Source organism: Hirundo rustica, chromosome 17 (genome assembly GCF_015227805.2).
Source record: "Hirundo rustica isolate bHirRus1 chromosome 17, bHirRus1.pri.v3, whole genome shotgun sequence".
NCBI lineage: Eukaryota > Metazoa > Chordata > Aves > Passeriformes > Hirundinidae > Hirundo > Hirundo rustica.
This window is the reverse complement of record NC_053466.1, coordinates 10,364,510-10,383,918: the sequence shown is the minus strand read 5'-3', so window position 1 is coordinate 10,383,918 and position 19,409 is coordinate 10,364,510. Positions and strand designations below refer to the sequence as shown.

General features: G+C 44.2%; 1 protein-coding gene across 2 annotated transcripts in view; it reads left to right on the top strand.

Moving 5' to 3' along the window:
* The window catches only part of GCN1 (GCN1 activator of EIF2AK4), a 38,126-nt gene that overhangs the window by 265 nt on the left and 18,452 nt on the right, over positions 1-19,409 (top strand). For both annotated transcript variants that reach the window (XM_040080555.1, XM_040080554.1), the window contains exons 2-31: positions 1,455-1,557; positions 2,175-2,238; positions 2,802-2,933; positions 3,464-3,572; positions 4,228-4,326; positions 4,406-4,540; positions 5,012-5,080; positions 5,159-5,267; positions 5,663-5,737; positions 5,996-6,124; positions 6,348-6,398; positions 6,804-6,902; positions 7,174-7,347; positions 8,247-8,399; positions 9,148-9,240; positions 9,876-9,951; positions 10,123-10,282; positions 10,911-11,100; positions 11,210-11,334; positions 11,653-11,831; positions 12,001-12,094; positions 12,577-12,690; positions 12,878-13,076; positions 13,519-13,674; positions 16,103-16,284; positions 16,542-16,622; positions 17,075-17,218; positions 17,915-18,042; positions 18,223-18,412; positions 18,807-18,877. In XM_040080555.1, coding sequence (XP_039936489.1) covers positions 1,455-1,557; positions 2,175-2,238; positions 2,802-2,933; positions 3,464-3,572; positions 4,228-4,326; positions 4,406-4,540; positions 5,012-5,080; positions 5,159-5,267; positions 5,663-5,737; positions 5,996-6,124; positions 6,348-6,398; positions 6,804-6,902; positions 7,174-7,347; positions 8,247-8,399; positions 9,148-9,240; positions 9,876-9,951; positions 10,123-10,282; positions 10,911-11,100; positions 11,210-11,334; positions 11,653-11,831; positions 12,001-12,094; positions 12,577-12,690; positions 12,878-13,076; positions 13,519-13,674; positions 16,103-16,284; positions 16,542-16,622; positions 17,075-17,218; positions 17,915-18,042; positions 18,223-18,412; positions 18,807-18,877 — 3,683 coding nt within the window. The remainder of the gene's footprint in view (positions 1-1,454; positions 1,558-2,174; positions 2,239-2,801; positions 2,934-3,463; positions 3,573-4,227; positions 4,327-4,405; positions 4,541-5,011; positions 5,081-5,158; positions 5,268-5,662; positions 5,738-5,995; positions 6,125-6,347; positions 6,399-6,803; positions 6,903-7,173; positions 7,348-8,246; positions 8,400-9,147; positions 9,241-9,875; positions 9,952-10,122; positions 10,283-10,910; positions 11,101-11,209; positions 11,335-11,652; positions 11,832-12,000; positions 12,095-12,576; positions 12,691-12,877; positions 13,077-13,518; positions 13,675-16,102; positions 16,285-16,541; positions 16,623-17,074; positions 17,219-17,914; positions 18,043-18,222; positions 18,413-18,806; positions 18,878-19,409) is intronic.

Sequence of the window (19,409 nt, the reverse complement as noted above, 5' to 3'; positions counted from 1 at the left end):
GCGGAGCGGGGGGCGGCGGGGCCCGGCCCGATCGAGGCCCCCCACGAACCGCGTCCGCCCGGCTGCGGCGCCGTGCGCGGCTGTTCCCGGTTCGCACCGCCCGGCCGCGGTGTGACCGCTCCCTGTGCCCGGGCTGCCTGGGACCGCCGGCTTCATCCTCAGGGGCTTGGGATGTTCCCAGAGCAAATCCCAGTCTGCTCGGCATCAGGTCCTTGCTTGTACAAATACCGGCTTTGTTCTCTGAACTTGTTTGCAGAAGCAATGCTGGCTGGTATGCTGGCTGTCGAATGTGTACATAAACACCCTAAAAATTAAAACCGAAAAGCAGACTGGTGAAGCCTGTCCCAGTGGCTTTTCCGTGGAGACTTGTTGGGTAGTCGAGGTTTTGCAGTTTGTGTAAGTCTCTGAGATGCTGGTGAGTAGTGTTATGTAGTTATGTAGTGTTATACATAATTTATATTTTTGATTTCTAGACTTAGGATAATCTTAACACGTTTTTCATGTCTGCACACCTGCCTGCTTGTCATTAAGCAGCATGAGTAAGTGCAGCTTGGTTTGAGTTTGCATATGATGAACTCATGTAATTGAAAGCTTTGAAAGAAGAGCAGGTCCATACGAGCAGCTAGTTCTTTTGGTTCTGGTGTCAGTGATGTTGTTGGTCACCCTTTGCAGCTCAGCCTAGCCTTACTGTTCAGAGGTGCAGCACTGCTTCCAGCCAGTTTTTAAGGGGACCTGTGGGTGTGAAATGGTCACAGTCTCAGGGAGGTGTGGATGGATTTTAAAGGCCAGGAAACCACTGTGCAGGATTAGCCTTCCAGTGTGTCAGCAAAAAGCTTCACTGGAAGCAGCTTTGAAGATCTCTGAGAAAGATTGAAAAGGGAAGGAAGTTTTCGATGAGTTTCTAAAGACATGGTCATTTGCTGCCTTTTGAAAAGATGATATAAAGTTGCTCAGTTTAAGAGCTGAATTTCAAAAGCCTTTCCTGGAGAGCAGTACTTTGGTTTATGTAAATGCAGAGAACCTGGGTGGGTGTGTAGGTCTCCCTGGGTTGTCTTCAGCTCAAGTGCCCTTCAGGACTACCTGGACATCAGGAGATAACATACAGGGAGGAGCTCCTCTGGATTCTGGAAGTTACTCTTTTTTGCTTTGAAAGGTCCTGTACTCCGGATTATGGGTCCTAGCTCTTACTCTGTGTTACTTTTAGAGAGGTAAGTGTCTCTTACAGAGCACGAGAGCACAGATAATTGCAGAGCAATTGTCCCTCAGCCCTGGGGAAGGAGTTTCACAGTGTGTGCAGCACAGTTGACCCTTCCTTGGTGGACGAGATGGTGGATGCTCACATTTGGGCACTAGGAGCTCATGTGTAGCGAGTGACATGTTCTCCTTGCCCTGGTTTGCATTCTGTGGGTTGATATCAAAGGCGGTCTGATGGTTTTTCTGCTTTGTGGTTTTAGATTTCTGACACACTGAAGCGGTTTGCAGTGAAAGTAACTACAGCCAGCGTGAAGGAGCGGAGAGAGATCCTCAGTGAGCTGGGAAAATGTATTTCTGGGAAAGGTAAAAGCTTGGGAGCACTGTTCTGCTTACCTGGGTGGAGGAGAATGTTAAAATGTTTTGTTTCAAAAGGCTGTGTGAGGGGTATTTGAGGGAGGAGGCTGGCAGCGTTTTGAGCCAGTGCTCCATCACAGGGTTAATTCCAAGAGTGAGGCTCGTGGGGCGCACAGAACCCCAGCTTTTGGCACATCTGCTTTTTCCAGTCAATAGTTGGAGCATTGTGTATGTTAGTTCTTCATTAGTGTATCAGTTGAGTTTCTTTCATGACTCTTGGCTTGTTTTTTGAGTACTCGTGGAATATTTGGATACACACATGTGTAGAGATGGGGAGTGTGGAAGATTACAGATGGTCTTAATAAAACAGCTGAAGCAAATTTTTTAAACTTATTTCTCTCATTTTCTGAAGATGACTGTGTTTCACAAAGTATTCCAGTTTTACCATTATTTTTAAAAATATGCATAAAATATTTAAAAAGAGCAAAATTTTTACTGTGATTCTTGCAAGCAGTTTCGTAGATGCGAGCAGTTGACTGATTTCAGTCATGAAGTGAATCATGTTTGTGTTAAAAATTAAGAGCTCAGTGATTTATGAAGAAGTCTTTTGAAATGCATTGTTACAGATCTTCCAGAAGGTGCGGTGAAAGGCCTTTGCAAACTCTTCTGCCTTACTCTGCATCGATACCGGTGAGTAAATTCATTATGTATTATGTAATCTGTCAGTATTTAGTAGTTAAATTGGTCTGGAGCATCTGGAAATGTTAGCATGCAGTGCCACAGAGATGTACGTGACACCGAAGGGTGTCATCTTGTAATTACATTCTCAGGGGAGCATTGATATTAAAAAGTTTTACAATATTTGCCTTGCATTTCACCTTTAATTTTGAAATTAAAACTTTAATCCTGTGGTTTAGTTTGCAAGAAAGAACACCCATGTCCTTGTGAAGCAAGAATGAGCTGTCTTTTAGATGCCTTTTAGACAATTTTAGGTGGGATTAAATCGTGGTCTGTTGTAGAGGAGCTGTTCAGAACCCATTTTCTTCTACAATCTACCAGAGGGATTGTAGGGATTGTCACTTGAGGAAGGGAATGGAGGTTCCTGACAGAAACTTCTCCACTCTGCAGAACAGCAAGGATAAAACTTATTAGCTTGACTGCTGAATTGAGAAAGCAGAGCCATAGTGTGGCGCAGGGTTGGTAACGGTGCGGTGGGGCAGGTTTAGGATGTTCATGACCCATGTTTGTCGCAGGGACGCGGCGTCCCGCAGAGCCCTGCAGCTGGCCCTTCAGCAGCTCGCAGAATCCCAGCCTGAGGCCACGGCAAAAAACCTACTGCACTCACTTCAGTCCTCAGGGATCGGCGGCAAGGCTGGAGTGCCCAGGTGGGTCGCTTTGTGTGGAAGCAGTTCTGAGTTGCTGGCAGCTCCTCCTGTTCAGAATGAGCCTTCTGCTGCTGTTTGGCAGAAGCGTTAAAAGCCTTTAGAGACAAAGCTGTTAATACCGTTCAGATGTTCCTGTCTTACCTCTTCCATCTCATCCTGGTATGACTGCTGATGGATTGGGGCTGAGTTGCGGTTTAGTCTTTGTTAAACTTCAGCTCTGGGGAGATGAGGAATTTCTTTCAAGAAACAGTCTCCAAAAGTATTAGGAAAGGGAATTTCATCACATGTCAGATGTTCTACTGCTTCTCCTGCCATTTGGAAGCTTTGAGTGTCAAACCAGAGCTGAAACAAACACCTTCTGAGGGCTGATTATTTCCTTGAAAAACCAAGGCTTTAGCCGCATTTTTGTGTGATAAAATTGCCTGTCAGTCAGGTGCTGTTCTAACTTGGGCAAAATGGGTCTGTAATGGTCTAGTAGGTATAAATTATGTCCCGTGAAGATTTACCTTCCTCTCCTGTTTGTACAACAGTAAGAGCAGTGGATCTGCAGCTCTGCTGGCACTCTCCTGGACATGCCTGCTTGTACGCACCGTCTTTCCAACACCTGACAAGAGACAGGGAGAAACGTGGAAAAAACTGGTAGGTTCTTTAATGTTTGCAGAAATATCCCATCACAGATATGGACTTAAATATTTCTAATGTGTTTAAGTTGCTGCAGTGTTGCAAACAATTATGAATGTAACTGAAAACATCAAGTTAGAATCCAAGTTTAGAAGGGGATTTGATGTGTTGTGATCTCCCCCGTTCCCCTGGAGAAAGCAGGTGGTGTATGAAGGATAAGTGGGGCAGTCTTGCACCTGTGCAGTTGCTCTGCATACAGAGATGGCTACTGGTGCCTCTGAGGGGCATCTGCAGTGTGGCATGAAGTCCTTGTGCCTCCCTTGAAATCTCTCTGTGTGGTACTCTGTCGTACAGCGTCAAGGAGCTTTTGCCTTCCTTTCACTTCCTTTACACAAACGTGCGACTGTACTCATAGCACACTGGGATATAGTTGGAACAGATTTTAAGAAGGGATTTAATCTATTTTCAGTGTTTCCAACACTGTTAGGTATGGTTCTGCTCAGAGGTGTTTGATGAAAGCAAAGGCAGCTTGTTGGAAGAACTTAGATGATCTAAAGACTTAAGGAGATTCAGCTAATCTTTGACAATCACTGACAATTTGGCATGTCTTGTTTGATACGAGCTCTCTGAGAAGCAGATGCATAAAGGTTTTTTTGGCTGTTGTCTTTGGCAGGTGGAGGTTCAGTGTTTACTCCTTTTGGAAGTCCTGGGAGGCTCTCACAAACAGGCAGTGGATGGGGCTGTGAAGAAATTGAACAGGCTGTGGAAAGAGGTGATGTATACATTATGTGCCGTATTCTACAGCTGTTCTGTTCTGTGGTGTTAATGTGCTTTGCTTTTTTTCTCTTAAGAACCAGGATCTGGTGGATCAGTACCTCTCTGTCATTCTTGGGCTTGAACCAAACCAGAGTTATGCTGCAATGCTGGGACTTGTGGTGCAGTTTTGCACAGCCCAGAAGGAGATGGATATTATTAAGCGGTACAAGGTAAATCTGTTGTACAGCTTTTTGTGGGGGGAATAAGAAGCATCAGGATGGGACTAAACAGATGTCTTAGTGAGGCTGGGACTTTGCATCTGCCCTGGCTTCACTATCTGTCAATTCATTAGTCTTGCACTTCTGACTGAAACAGCTGGGGTGTGTTTAGAGCGGAGGTGCCAGATCTGTGGCTGTTTGGTGTTGTCTGTGCATTTCTGTGGATATCCACCATACAGCTTCCTGCCTTGTCCGTGCTGTGGGAATGAAAGGCAGCGTGTAGCTCTCAGTGTGGTTTGAGTGTTGGGCTCAGGGTAGAGCAGGGAGCACTGGTCTCTGCATGGCTGGTTCATGTGAGGGTGGCAGGAGAGCTTTCAGAGGAGGAGTGGAGGAGGTGGGGTGTCCAGCTTGGCACCTGACGGTGTGCTGGGAGCTGTGTACAGGTTGAGATGTGGCTGTAATCTGGTGTTTCTGCTTGTTCAGAGTGCTCTCCTGGATTTCTACTTGAAGACCATCCTTATGAGCAAGACAAAGCCTCAGAAGCATGTGCTGGTGAGACAGTGTTTGGAGCTGCTTGTGATGTGCCCCAGGCAGCACTGCCGTGTGCTGAGTGCCCTGTCCCCTTTGCAGGATGGCTGTTCTCCGCTGCTTCGCTACATGTCCCACGCCGAGTTCAAGGACTCTGTTTTGCCAACTCTGCAGAAATCCCTGCTGCGGAGTCCTGAGAATGTAATTGAAAGTGAGTCTGTCATCTCTGCATTGCTCTGTCAAAAAGTTTAAATCCTTGGTGCTCTGGAGCTGTTGGGGCAGTGTCACTCTGGGCTATGCTTTTGGTCCCTGAGTGCAGGCAGGATTGTCTGGCATCCAGGGGTTAGATGTGGAGGAGCAACTTTTGTGGTGTGAACCCAAGTGCCAGGGTATGTGATAGCTACTGTTTGCACCGAGGTCAGGATTTCACAGCTGAGTGCTAGGAATAATCCGGAATTATTCTGTTCATTGGGCATTGATTTCAGTAGGTTTTTTTTTTATTCCTACTCCTTACTACCCTGTCTGCTCTTGATATGAACTGTGGGGAAGAATGTATTAAAATGCTAATGGCATATCACATTTTGTTTTTATCTCTTATGTTGACAGCAATCTCTTGCTTGCTCGTATCTGTGAACCTGGATCTTAGCCAGTATGCTCTAGACATTGTGAAAGGACTGGCCAGTAAGTACTCTCACTTCTGGAGGGAATTATGAATTCAGAGTAAGCTTTCTGCAACTTTTCTGGCTGTACCTACAGCAGTTTGATGGCTGGTGAAACGGTTGTTTTAGGTGGGAGGGAGGATGATGCTGTAAATTGGAACCGGAATAGTTCACACGATGGTTCCAGAATCTGCATTAAGCCACATGTAAAGATAATCCTTCCTTGCTGATTTTATGCAGTTTGTTCTAAGGATCTCTTAGCTCGTGTGTTATTTTCTAGGTCATCTGAAATCCAACAGTGTGCAGCTGATGGATGAAGCAGTTGTGGCATTAAAGAACTTGGCTCGGCAGTGCAGCGATCCTTCGGCTGTGGAGTCACTGGGCAGGCACCTTTTTGCCATCTTAGGGGGTGAGTAAACTGTAGGGTAAGCAGTGGGGATGAATCAAGATTTGACAGCCTCAAGGAGTTTTGTGTATTGTACTTTCTGTTCTCTTTACTGCCTGTATGGAGGGGGTGGCTCAGCCTGGATCAGAGATAATAGGGCAAGCTTTTGTGTTTTGGAGGAGGTTCTTGATGTAACACAGAGCTGTTGCCTGTAATCACCTGTCACCTTTGTGGTTTTTGTTGGCAGGCTCAGAGGGGAAGCTGACAGTTGTTGCCCAGAAGATGAGTGTTCTTTCAGGTGAGGATCCTAGAAGAAAGCTGCTTCTCTGGTGGAAGAAATTGAGCAGAAGGCTGAAGGGAAAGGATCTCTACCACAGCTTTTAGGATTTCCTGCCTGTCACTCTAAATTAGCTGTAGTTGAAGCCATAAAGGGTGCTAGATACATACCAGTTCCTGACTTTCTATTCTGAGAAAATAATTGGCTGGTAGGCCAGAAATTTTATTCAGTGAAGATAACTTGTACCCAGAGTGAAAATGAAGACAGAAGTCTGGTAGTGTGGTACATGGTGGATGTGATATCCAGATGTAGTGACAAGAAAAAGAGATGTCTGTGCAAAGATTGAAGTGTAAAGGGTTGTTCTTGATTGGTTTTAGATCTTTTGCTGGTAGTTTGGGAACTACTGAGAGAATTCTGTCCTTTCAGGGATTGGCAGCCTTAGTCACCATGTGGTTTCTGGACCCTCCAGCCAAGCTCTGAGTGCAACTGTGGCTGAGCTTTTCATCCCTTTCCTGCAACAAGAAGGTGAGACCTCTTGCCTTTGTTCTTGGTTTGCCAAGCTCCTTTCATCTTGAGGAGGATTTTCACATGGTTATTCAGGATAAATCTAGGTTCTTGCTTGCTGTGTTGCAGAATCTGTTGCCCTGTTTTGATGAGCAACCCCAAGGAGACGGTGTTGTGCCTGTTAGGAGCACATGTTCTTTTCCTGCATCCTGATGTTGTTAGCTGCTTTCTGGTTTATGTTCTGTCCTTTCTGCAATTGCTGAACTGATGTGAGCTCTGCGATTCTCTCTAGTCCATGAAGGCACATTGGTTCATGCAGTCTCTGTCCTGGCTCTTTGGTGTGTTCGGTTCACCACGGAAGTTCCTAAAAAGCTGGTGGAATGGCTAAAGAAAGCCTTCAGCCTTAAAACCTCGACTTCAGCGGTGAGACATGCCTACCTGCAGTGCATGCTAGCCTCCTTCAAAGGTAAAACTGGGCAGCTGTTAATAACTCTTGGCTGTGGGGAGAGTTACCAGTCTTTGTGCTTCCTGATATAGAAAGCCGTGCAGATTAGGAAAGATTTTGTAAAGCACTGACTGTGCACTGTCCTCCTTCATATTTCTCCTTAAACTCTCTTTTGCCTTCAAGTTTATAAAAATGGCTTGTTTCCTTGTATAACTAATATCACTGCCCATCTTGCTGTCTTTCATAGATCTCAAAGTAATTTTGATTGCTTTATTTTTGTCTTACACCTAAATGGTAAGGTTTCTAGCTCAGGAGCCATACTGTTGTTTTATATAGCACCCAGCACAGTGGGATCTTGGTCTCTGGCTGTGACTCTTGGAAATTTAAAAAAACCAAAAAAACACTGTGTTTGAAATTAAGAACTTGAGGAGTTATTCCTTTTGGTGATCCTCTAGAGATTTACATCTGTTGGTCCTGCCCCCTTTGACTGTAGCATTTCATCCACATTTGTAAACCTCTGGGATTCCTTAACTTCGGAATGTTTGAAGTGAAACAGATGGTCATGACTTGCCAGGAATTTGCTTTCTCTCTCTCAGGGAAACATTAGTCTTTGAAGTCAGACTTCCTGTGATTTGAAGTAATTCCTTTAATATAACTGAATTAGCATTTTCTTTTGCATCCCTTGAACAGAAACTTAATTTACTGAGAAGGGACTGCTCTGTCTGTGAGGAAAGGACTGAAGGGGTTGCCATTGAGCTTTTCATAGTTGCAATTTAGTGACAGTGACTGGCAAATACTTTGGGAGATTCGCCTTCCCAGTGTGTGTCTGATTCCTTTCTTTGATTCTATCTCATGGAACATACCTGGGTTGTAAAGTGAGGACCGTGCTGTTTTGTAATGTGTCTCTTTTGTCCCCTCAGGTGACACATTATTGCAGGGAATGGACTTGCTGCCCATGCTGATCCAGACGGTAGAAAAAGCAGCATCTCAAAGTACTCAGGTTCCCATGGTAACTGAAGGAGTTGCTGCAGCTTTATTGATCTGCAGGATGTCTGTAATTGAGGGACAAACTGGTAAGGTCACAAAACAGCTGGCAGAATCCAATATAAACAGGTTGTGAGGGTTAACACTTCTTGACAGTGTCCAGAAGATACTATTTCTTAATCTGTATAGTTTCTACATAGAGAGTCATTGGTATTCTATTAACCAGAGAAAGATTAATCCCCATTTTTTCATTTATGTCAGTGAAGAGTTCTTACTCTTCCATGGCTTTGCAAATTCCAGCTTCCATTCACATAGGGCAGTATTCCTCTTTATTCTGACAGATGTATGCCCTGACCTTACATGGTTGGATTTGACTGATGCAGTGGAAGTATTACTTGGTTGTTATTTGCTTTTACAAACCTTTGGAAAGCATAGGGACTGGAATTCTGTCCCCCATCAGAGGATAATACAAGAGCTCTCTGAGTCCATACGTCTGCCAGGATATAAAATCAGATGTGTTCTACCAAAAGCAGCAGACTACTTTCCTCCTCTTCCTTATTTCTAGGAAAGTTTGCTTTTTGAAAGATTAAGGTGAATCAGACTTTACATTTCACACGTATAAGTCAGAGAAAGTATTTTTTGTCAGCTGGTGGTTTTTAGGGTGTGTTTATAGTTCTGAATGAGGGCAATGAGAGGCTTTATAATTGAATACAAGTAAGGCTAGAAGTAACTTGAGGGATATCAGTAGAGAGAATTCTACTGTATTTTATGTGCACTGATGAGTTCTGACTTATTTTGAAACATCCTTAATGGAGATCTGTTCTTTTTTTTTGTCAGAGTCTAAGCTGAATGGTTTCTGGCAGCTGATTTTGGATGAGAAAAAACAAATTTTTACGTCTGAGAAGTTTTTGCAATCTGCATCAGAGGAAGGTAAATTGGCAGTTATTGTATATCCAGTTGCTGTTTAACTCCGTTTCCTAGTACTTGACAAGGACTAATGTTGTTAGCCCTGTTCTGTGATCCTTGGAGGATACAGTTTCAGATTAAAATGAGCTGTGTACTCTTCAGAAGTACATCTACCCTAGCTGTAGTCTAAGCTTGAAAATGAATTAATTTATTTCTTCATGAACCTGAGTTCATTTTTCATTCCAAATGGTAAAGGAATGGAAGGGCCTTGTGACAGCTCACACTCAGTACCCATTTCATTGCCACTGAAGCTATTTTGGCAGGACTCAGGAATTAACAGAACTGAAGCACTGAGCGTGGCGTTCATAATTTGCTTTGCTCTGTCAACTTAGACCAAAATAGGTCACACACAATGGTCAGGAAAATTGTCCTGGGATCCAACTAACAACGTTTCAATGAAATCATGATTCAGTTCCCAGTCTTGGCAGATCTGAGTTGGATTTGTCTCTAGCTTCAATGAGATTATGAGATTCAATGAGAGGCTCAGCTTGGGGAGCTATTTTAATGTGTCCTGCTTGCCATCCATTTGTTTTCAGGTAAAAAAAATCTCTTTCCTTACGAAGTCTCATGCTGTTTTAAATATTTGTCTTTTCCCCCAGCCATGTGTACAGTGCTGCAGCTGACAGAGCGCCTGCTCTTGGATCATGCACAACGGCTGCCTGAAAGCAAAGTTCAGTACGTACGGTGACTTGCTGTCCCCGATCCCCATCTGACCCCAGAGTGTTGCTGTGGGCACTGGGGGGGTGGGCCTGTGGCTTGGCACGGAGTGTAGCTCTCCTGGTGCCTTTGTGTCCCCTTGGTGGCAGAGCTGCCTCCCTGGCTCACCCCGTGTGTCTGTGTCTGCAGGCAGTACCACCGTGCCCTGGTGGCCGTGCTGCTGAGCCGCACCTGGCACGTCCGCAGACAGGCCCACCAAACAGTGAAGAAGCTCTTGTCCTCTCTGGGGGGGTACAAACTGGCCTATGGGCTTTTGGAGGAGCTCAAAGTGGTTCTCAGCTCTCATAAGGTGAGTAGCCATCTGTCTGCTCAGACAGATGTTTGAGTGGTGCCAGTCTCCTCTCTGCTCTAGGTTTGCTGTTGACATACAGCCCGATGTAAACGGGATTCAGCTCCAGATGATCTCCTGGAATGCCACTTGTTACTGAATTACTGCATATTACAGTATCAACGTCTGGGGTATGCCTAGTCTTCCCTACATAGATGGAAAAGACATATCCAAAATGTTTTGAGGAGGAAGCTGTAGTTTTCCATGTATTTTTATTATTTTAATGCAAATTTAATCTCTGCTGAAAGACCAAGTGCTTCATTCCTTTTTTTGTACCTTGGTTATTTGGCCCTGGCTTATAGACTGCAGAAGTTGGGCATACTGTTCCCAGCCAGCTGGCTTAACTTTTTCCAGAGTCTTTGCCAGAAGTGATCATTTTAGTTTTATTTTACCCCAGCTTGCCAAATCCAGTATAGTCCTCCGTTCTTAATCTTCTTGTCACTGTCATCTCTGTGCTTTGGTTTTGCTGTTGTCCTGTATGCTGTTCTTTCCTTTGAACACTTCAGGTTTTTATTATTGAGAGGGAGATGGCATTCAGCCTGGTGTTACTGTGCTCAGGTCTCAGGAAGGTTTGGTGTTGTCCTTTCAGGTTCTGCCTCAGGAGGTGCTGGTGACAGAGGCGGGAGAGCTGTCGGAGCTGGGAAGGACGTACATTCCCCCTCGTGTGCTGCATGAGGCCCTCTGTGTCATCTCCAGTGTGGCAGGGCTGGATGTGGACTCCTTTGAGCCAGAGAAGCTGGCCCTGGAGATGCTGCTGGTGAGCCATCATCCTTCTGTAGGTAAGTGCAGGGGTAAGGCTCTCATGGCCAGTGTATGAGTTTTTATTGTACCTTTTTGGTTTGTTGTGCCAGCTTTATGTTTATTATGCTCATTTATTCTTCTTGCTAGTGGCAGTGCAGCCAGGACTTTGGCCAGCCCTCCTCATCAAGATGAAGATAGATCCTAAAGACTTCATTACCAAACACCTGAATGACATCTTACCCAGGATCACCACCTACACTCCGGAGAACCAGGTGATAAACTGCTTTCCTTGCGTTCGTTTTGGGAGATGTCTCGGCGGAGTTCAGTACTAACTGGTCTGTAAGGAAGGAGGGCTGTCTAAAAGGTGGGGAAGAGGGAGTTTAAAAGAGAATGTCTGTGAGGAAAAGGAGCTGGGATTTAAGAGGAAAGAATGTACAAGCAACTGAGTAGAATTGTAGATAAGATTCAAGTACCCACTGAACAATGAATTGCGGATTGGAATGTAGCGGGGGCTGCCTCAGCAGGGCATTCTTCTTGGAGACAGTTTGAAGCATGACTGGTTATGTTTTTTTCCTTCATTTTCCTGACAGTCATCTATGAATGCAGTGGGCTCTCTCTCCCTGCTTTCACCTGGCAGAGTGCTCCCACAGCTCATCAGCACTATCTCAGCCTCAATGGAGAATCCAGCTCTGTGCCAGGTTACTCGAGAGGAATTTGCCATCATGAAGACACCCGAGGGAGAGCTGTATGACAAATCTATAATACAGAGGTAAGTCTTCATGACTCCTTAGTACATCTGGGGATTGATCACTGCTGACATTCTTGCCAGTGGGTGACTGGGTGTGTGAGATGCTCTTTCTACACAGAAGTTCCTGGATTTTTATGCCTGGTCCTTAGTCCAGAGCAGTGCTGATTCTTTCTGTACTTTTCCTTCTCAGTGCTCAACAGGATAGTATGAAAAAGGCTAACATGAAGAGGGAGAACAAAGCATATTCCTTCAAGGAACAAATCATTGAGCTGGAACTGAAGGAGGTGAGTTGATGGAAAAAGGAATGCCAGGCTGGTCAGAATCTTCATTGCAAGTCATGTGTTGTTCCATGGCTTCTGGCATATGTGTGTGTGCTGGTGAGAAAGATTCTCTGAGCTACTTGGAATACTTCTATCTATATGTATCCCATTTTTAAAACAAAAGTTGATTTCTCTTAGCTCTGGGGAGTGTGGGGAGGGTACCATCATCCCCTGTAAAGAACTGGACAGCACTTCTTAATGATACCAAATAATTTGTGAGCATTGTGGAGAAACTTAGGTTACTCTGCTAAAGGGACACCTAAGTGTTGTTAACCTGCTGATTTCCATTTTGTGTCTTTACTCGTGAGGGATATACTTGGAAGGATATTTTGATACTGTTTTAAAAATAAATTGCAAAAAAAACCCCGTTTCTAACTTGCTTCTCTGACTAATTGAAGGGATGGTGTTTGTAGCCAGATAATGATGACCATGGCTCTCTGTTGCAGGAGATAAAGAAGAAGAAGGGAATAAAGGATGAGGTGCAGCTGACGAGCAAGCAGAAGGAGCTGATGCACGCACAGCTGGAAAGGGAGGCTCAGATAAGGAAACGGCTGAAGGAGGTGAGTTTTGGTTGTATTTTTGCCACCTCTGAAGCTACCATGACCCAGATCACTTTGATAGAGAGAAAATGGTGTAGCAATCACCTATTTGTTTCTGTTATTAGAAATGAGATTTAACAACACAGGTTTTGTTTTTTCCCAGTGGAGTGTTTTTTTATGGTAATCTCTTGAATTGTTTCTTTTACAGCTTGATGATGAGCTGGAAACAGCTCTAGGACTCCTGGACACTGTTATAAAGAAAAAGCCTCCTGGTCTCACTCAGTACATCCCTGGTCTTATCAGTTCCTTCTTGCCACTTTTTCGATCTCCTTTGGCTGCTCCAAGGATTAAGAAGCCTTTTCTTTCCTTAGCTTCCTGTGTCATGCCTGCTCGACTGAAAACCTTTGGTGAGTATTTGCAGTTGCTCTTTAAGGGCAGGGTGTATCATTTTGAAGGTGGTGAAAATTCTTGCTCTTACAGACGGTGGATCATGACCATGTACCGCAGAAAGCCAGGAGGAAAAATCACCTGGAACAGTGTTTAGGGAGATTACTTATTTCTCAGAGATCCTACTGCTGGGTAGGACTGGCACCAAAGACAAAGACTTGTCTGGTCATTGTGGGACCATCTTCCTTGTGCAGAGTTTGGAGGGTATGAGTGCAACTCACACATGTGAAGAAATCTGTCCCCTGACAGCCCTGGGCTGGGCTTCCTCCTCTGAGCCTCTTTGCAGCCAGGGCTCTTGCCCAGAGCTTTATTACAATTCTCGGGTCTGTGTTCCTGGGGGTTTTTCTCTCGAGAAATATTTTGGTTTAGCCCTCTCATGGATTCTTTGTTCTTCCATTCCAGGTACTCTGGTAAGCCATGTGACCTTGCGCCTGATGAAGCCAGAGTGTGAATTAGATGAATCCTGGTGTCAGGAAGAGCTGCCCACTGCTCTGAACAGAGTGGTCAGTTTGCTGCATGCCCACACCATTCCCAGCCGAACCAGCAAGGGAGAGCCAGGTACGAAGTATGGTAGATATGATACATCCTGCTGACACTGCCCCCACCTCCAGTAACTGAACTGGTTTAGTTTTCAGAGTTTGTATTATATTTTGCAAGCAAAACTTCACTTTTTCTTTTTTAATTGGATAGCTGTTCATAGATACGAAAAACCTTAAGGGTTTTTTTCTGCTGGTAGTAGTAGAAGTGATGTTGCAACTATAATTAAGTGTAGAAATGAAATAACAGTAGTTTTTCTTAAAATGGTTCATATAGAAATAATAAGAGTGAAATTAAGGCTCATCTTTGCCAAGGACAGCTCCTACCTTTCAACACCACTTAGCATAAGAGATTCAGTGAGACTAAGTGGAGAGACAGAATAATTGCTTGTTATCTCTGATCACAGCAGTGAAGTGCCCATGGCCTCTGCTTGTTTGCTGTGTGGTACTGCAGTTCATGAATATTTAATACTGGCATGATTGTAGAAAGAGCAGTTCTCTTCACTCTGTAACATGAAGGCAACCACCAATATTTTTACAGTGTAAGGTAATGATTTGAGTTAAACTTTTTTCTTGATTTTTTTTTTTTTAAATTTTATTTCCTAGAGTTAGTTTTAATTTAGGTTGCTTCCAGAATCTTCTTTACGGTGGAGTGCACAGGTACTTGTGCCACTTCACTGAAAATAAGAGTACAGGAGAGTAGGGCTGGGGTCCTTTGGGGGCTGGGATGGCTTCGGCTGTCTCCAGGGATAGAGGTGGTTCACTTCACCCAGCTTTGGAGCTGTTCATCAGATAACCCAATCAAAAGCTGCTGTGGTAGATGGTATATTTTTAAGGGAAATGTGAGATTCTGTGTGGTCCCTTAGCCTTATAGATAAGTTCTTTTGCTGTTCAGTGGTGTGACTGTGGCACATGTCACTGTCACAGCTGACCAGGGGCCTTTGGCCCACTTGATGAACATCTCAGTGATAACTTGGTGTCTCCACTGTGCAATTTATTACCGTAGTAAGTGCACGTTTATTAGCATTTGAATCCTTTTCCAGGCTTATTTTCAGAAAATAGTGGAAGTATTTTCCGTCCTTCAAGATTTCCTGTACTGTTTAATTAAATTAATATCTATTTTTTCCGCTTTTGCAAGACAAGGGCAGTAGTTTCCACAGCACTTTGTTGGAGAAATCATACTATATTCCCAAAGGATTTTTCCTCATTTTTGAAGTTCTTTGGAATGTGCTTGTTTGATATGATTTAGTAGAGATTAATTTCTTAGGTTACTATGAGACCTAAGAGACACCATAGCTCCTTGTAATGTGGATGGTAGAATTTATCATTCATTGCTGAAATGCCAAGATACATCTATAATCCTTCTTGTATTGGTCAATACCAGCTACTGTGTAAGTAGAACATTTTTCTTCTGCAGTAAAGCTTTCTTCCTCCTGCTGTGCATAGAGGGACAGTGGTTGAAGGCTAAAAATATCTGGCCAATAATTGAAAAATAATAGAAAAGTGTAAAAGCAAACAGATACTAAGCAGAGAGAAAAATCCCACATGAGAAATAGAGAGGGTTTGACTGAAGCTGTTCTTGTTAGACAGGAGTTCAGAATGTGTTTGGGATTTAATATTTCTCCCTTGAACTACTTTTGCAGTATTTTTGCCCTACATAAGCTGACTAATACTGCAGTATTGTATCTGCAGTGCTCTTCATCTGCATTTAGAAATTTAAACTTGGGCATTCTGTGTCAGCACAGACAGGATATAGAATGGAAATGTTTTCCATAAACACCTGGTACTTGAATGTTAACTGGACTAATGAAGAACTGGAAGGAGCATTTGTTATATGCTATAGCCAAGGCCCTGTAGAAAGGAAGGAGGAAAATCGTTTAACAACGGGAATCCAAAAGCTTTGATTTTTCAAGGAGGGGAGTTGAAGCTTGCATCAGAATTAGAAGGATTTAATTCTTGAGGATCCAGCTGAAGGCTGGAATGACAGGTTAGCTAGGTTGGTGTTCAAAGGAGATGCAGCTGACAAACAGGGCCTTGCTTTGGGACAAATTAACTTTCTAAGTGACTATCTAATTCATTGAATTGTTCCAATTCCATTTACAGTATGTATTTCTATACTCTTGTGGCATTGGTAGTAATTTGGAATCCTAATGTGACTTTAACTGAAGTCAGGTAGAATCATAGAATCATTTGGGTTGGAAAAGACCCTTAAGATGATCAAGTCCTACCCTTAACCTAACACTGAAATGCCAAAAGTCACTGTTGGAGTTACACTGTTGCTGCTGTTAAGTGGCAAATACTTAGGTTTACTCGGCATCTTTGTGCATGAGGCTGAAGCTTGGCCGTATCTATTATGAGCTACTCGGGTGTACATTTTATACCAGTCAGTATTATCAACCAAGTCATGGGAGGATCAGCTGTGTTCACAGGATGGTTTTTCCTTTTCACAGGTGCTGCCCCATTATCAGCTCCAGCATTTTCCTTAGTCTTTCCTCTCCTGAAGACCGTTATGACTGAGACACCCCATAACAGCGAAGACAAGGAGGAGTTCCTGGTCAAGATACTGCAGATTCTTACAGTCCATGCTCAGCTGAGATCATCAGGAAATGGCCAGTCTTTGTTGGTGGATGAGGTGAGAGCTGTGGGCTCAGATGACCACCTTCAGATGAGCCATGGGATAAAACAGCTGATGTGTAAACGGGACAAAGCAGCTTAATTCTCCAAGTTAGAGTTAACTGTATAGGATTGCCATGGGTTTTGGTACCTGCCCAGCCCTAGGTTTTGATTGGGATTTTTTAAGGAGTGTCATACATAGGCAAGGCACTTTAAAATCACAAGATTAAAGTCTTTTTCCTTCCCTCGCCCCCTTTTCTCCCCTCAACCTTTCAGAATGGCCCAGAGTTGCTGCCCCGTAGGGACATGCTGGTTCTGCTGACCCGGGTGATAGGAACGGGTTCTCCACGGTTACAGGTGAGTGATCAGCTTCATCATCCCTAAGTTTTATCAGCATGTAAAGGAGGGAAGTGTGCCGTCTGGTTTAAGTCTCTGATGCTGGTGGTTGATATATTCCCAATTTTCTTCTGTGTTTCTGGTATTCTTGGATTAAAATGTCTGCATCTTTTTTTTCTGTGGGTTTTATTGCACCAAATATATTCTTCAGTCTTCCAGAGGTGACATTTTTTCTTCCTCTAAGGCCTTGCTCTGCCAGATAAGCTCAGTAGTCTCTCCTCTGAGTGTTTGTTGTGAGGGATGAGGTGGCAGAAAGGTCAATAATAAAAAGCAAACAGTTGGGCTGAACTTGTCCCGTCTCGGGTTTGTCACTGTTCTTTGGGAATTTCTTCTGCTGTGACAGCACTCAGCGCTTGCTTTGACAGTGGTTCAAGGCGCAGTGGAATCCGTGACACTTGCTGGTGCCGTTGTAGGTGTTGGCCTCCGAGGCTCTGACGGCGCTGTGCGCGAGCAGCAGCGGTGAGGACGGCTGTGCCTACGCCGAGCAGGAGGAGATCGATGTGCTCCTGCAGGCCCTGCAGTCTCCTTGCATGAGCGTTCGAGATGCAGCTCTCAGGGTAGGTGGGAATAATTCAAGGTCGCACCAAATTCTTGACGTTTTTGGGAGGTGAATCTTCTCTAACACTTAGATGCAGAGGGGCTTCAGCTGTGCTGCCAGGCTTTGAGCAGTGTGTCAGAGGCAGTCTGAACAAAAATGCTCCAAGCCATGCTCTTTGTGCTGGATTTATCTGCACAAAGGAGTACTCTGGGTTTATCCGCATCATTGTTTCCTTAAAAGAGGTATAATTAGGACTACTTAACACCACCTGTTTTACAGTTGGATAAAGCTTAATCTTAAAGAGATAAGCTGTCAAAAAATTCCTGTTTGTACTAGGCCTTGTTATTGGAAAGCTTCAGGCTTAGTCACTTCTGAGAACACAGAAAGAAAAACCTCAAGTGCTTGGTGTTCTTTGCCATGAGACAAATTCCAGTTTAGCCCACCTGAGCTGTCTTGTCTGTACTTAGAAGCAGAACAGACTGTAGTCACTAGAGCCTCTCTTCAGCCTGCCTGTGGAGCACTTCTTGAGTCCCACAATCTCACCTATTAGTTATATGAAGTCCTTGACCATCATGAGCAGTGTGAGGCACAAGCAAACATGAATTTTGACACTTCCAACCACTGAGAGATTGACTTGCCAAAAATTTTAAGTGTTTTAAAGTGTTTATTTCTAAAAATCAGATCCTTGTACTGATTTTCCTGTTAATTAATTCAGGGACTGATGGAGCTACAAATGGTTCTGCCAACCCCAGACAGTGATGAGAAGAATGGACTGAACCTGTTGCGTCGCCTCTGGGTAGTAAAGTTTGATGTTGAAGATGAGATTCAGAAGCTGGCAGAGAGGTAGGGGTTCTTCTTTGTTGATTGGGTTTTAGGGGGACCTCTTCTCTGCCCACGGCATGGAGCTGCACTCAGGGGCTTTTGCCCCACAGCTGGAGGGCAGCTGGAGGTCACTCCAGTTGTACATGTGGCAGTAGCTTCTTTGCTGAGGGGTGACCCTTCACTTCTGTGTGTGTGCTGCAGGCTGTGGGAGTCCATGGGTTTGGAGCTGCAGCCTGACCTGTGTTCCCTGCTGATCAAAGATGTCATCTACCATGAGGAGGCAGTGCGACAGGCAGGGGCTGAGGCTCTTTCCAGAGCTGTAGCTCAGTACCGAAAGCAAGCAGCAGAGGTCATGAGCAAGCTCACAGAGATCTACCAGGAGAAGCTCTATGTAAGTACTCTTGCCCTGAGGAGTTGACAGGCATGAGCTGCTGCTTTATTTTCTGTTAGTGACTTTTCCTTCTGTCTGTCCTGAAGATGTGCATTGAATCTACTGTTGTCCTGTTTGAGCTTAGCACAGACTTCAGTGTCTTGAACTTCACGTTATCAGCCCCTAATGGCACCATTAGGTGGGAGGGGTGCCTTAGATGATACAGAAGGGCAGTGTCAGTTGAAGTAATTTTGATCCCAAGCTTGCTTTCTGCTTGTTTTTTTACCTTGCTCTTCTGCTAGTGGTATCCTAACTCTGTGCAGTACTATCAAATGGCATTGCAGGTATGGTTGACAAATTCTCTGCGTGCCTTTCCTTGGAAAAGGCATTTCAATGAAATCTTCTCTCCCTCCAGAGGCCACCTCCAGTTTTGGATGCTTTGGGACGAGTGATATCTGAATCACCGCCTGACCAGTGGGAAGCAAGGTACAGTCATATTCAGATTGATCTCACCACTTCCTGTGCATCTAAATGAAATGTTTTTGATTTTTATTTAGAAGAACAAATTACATGCAATTGTACTGACTTGCTGTTTTCATGTGTCTTTCCGGTAGAGAATATTTGTGCCCCTCAAGCAAACTAGGGGCAGGCAGAACTCCATCAAAATATTGGATACTGTCATCTCTATGTCGTGCTGAAAACAGTCTTCCCTTTCAGACTGTCTGATTTTTGTCTTAGCTTACCCACCCCTGTATGGGCCATTGATTGTTTCAAGAGCAGCAGTACAAGCCTTAATGAACTGGCCAAATTCCAGTTTGGATAATTACTTTCTGTTTACGAGTATGTTCTGTACAGGTTTAATTGGAGATCATCTTGTTTGCTACTTGTCTTGAGCTAATCTATCCTTTAATGCTGATGTACCTTGTTGTAAAGCTGCTGCATTTCAGCAGTAGTTGAAGTGATCCTGATGTCTAAGTTGGCTCAAGTATTCTTGAAGCTTAATTGAGATAAAAGCTAT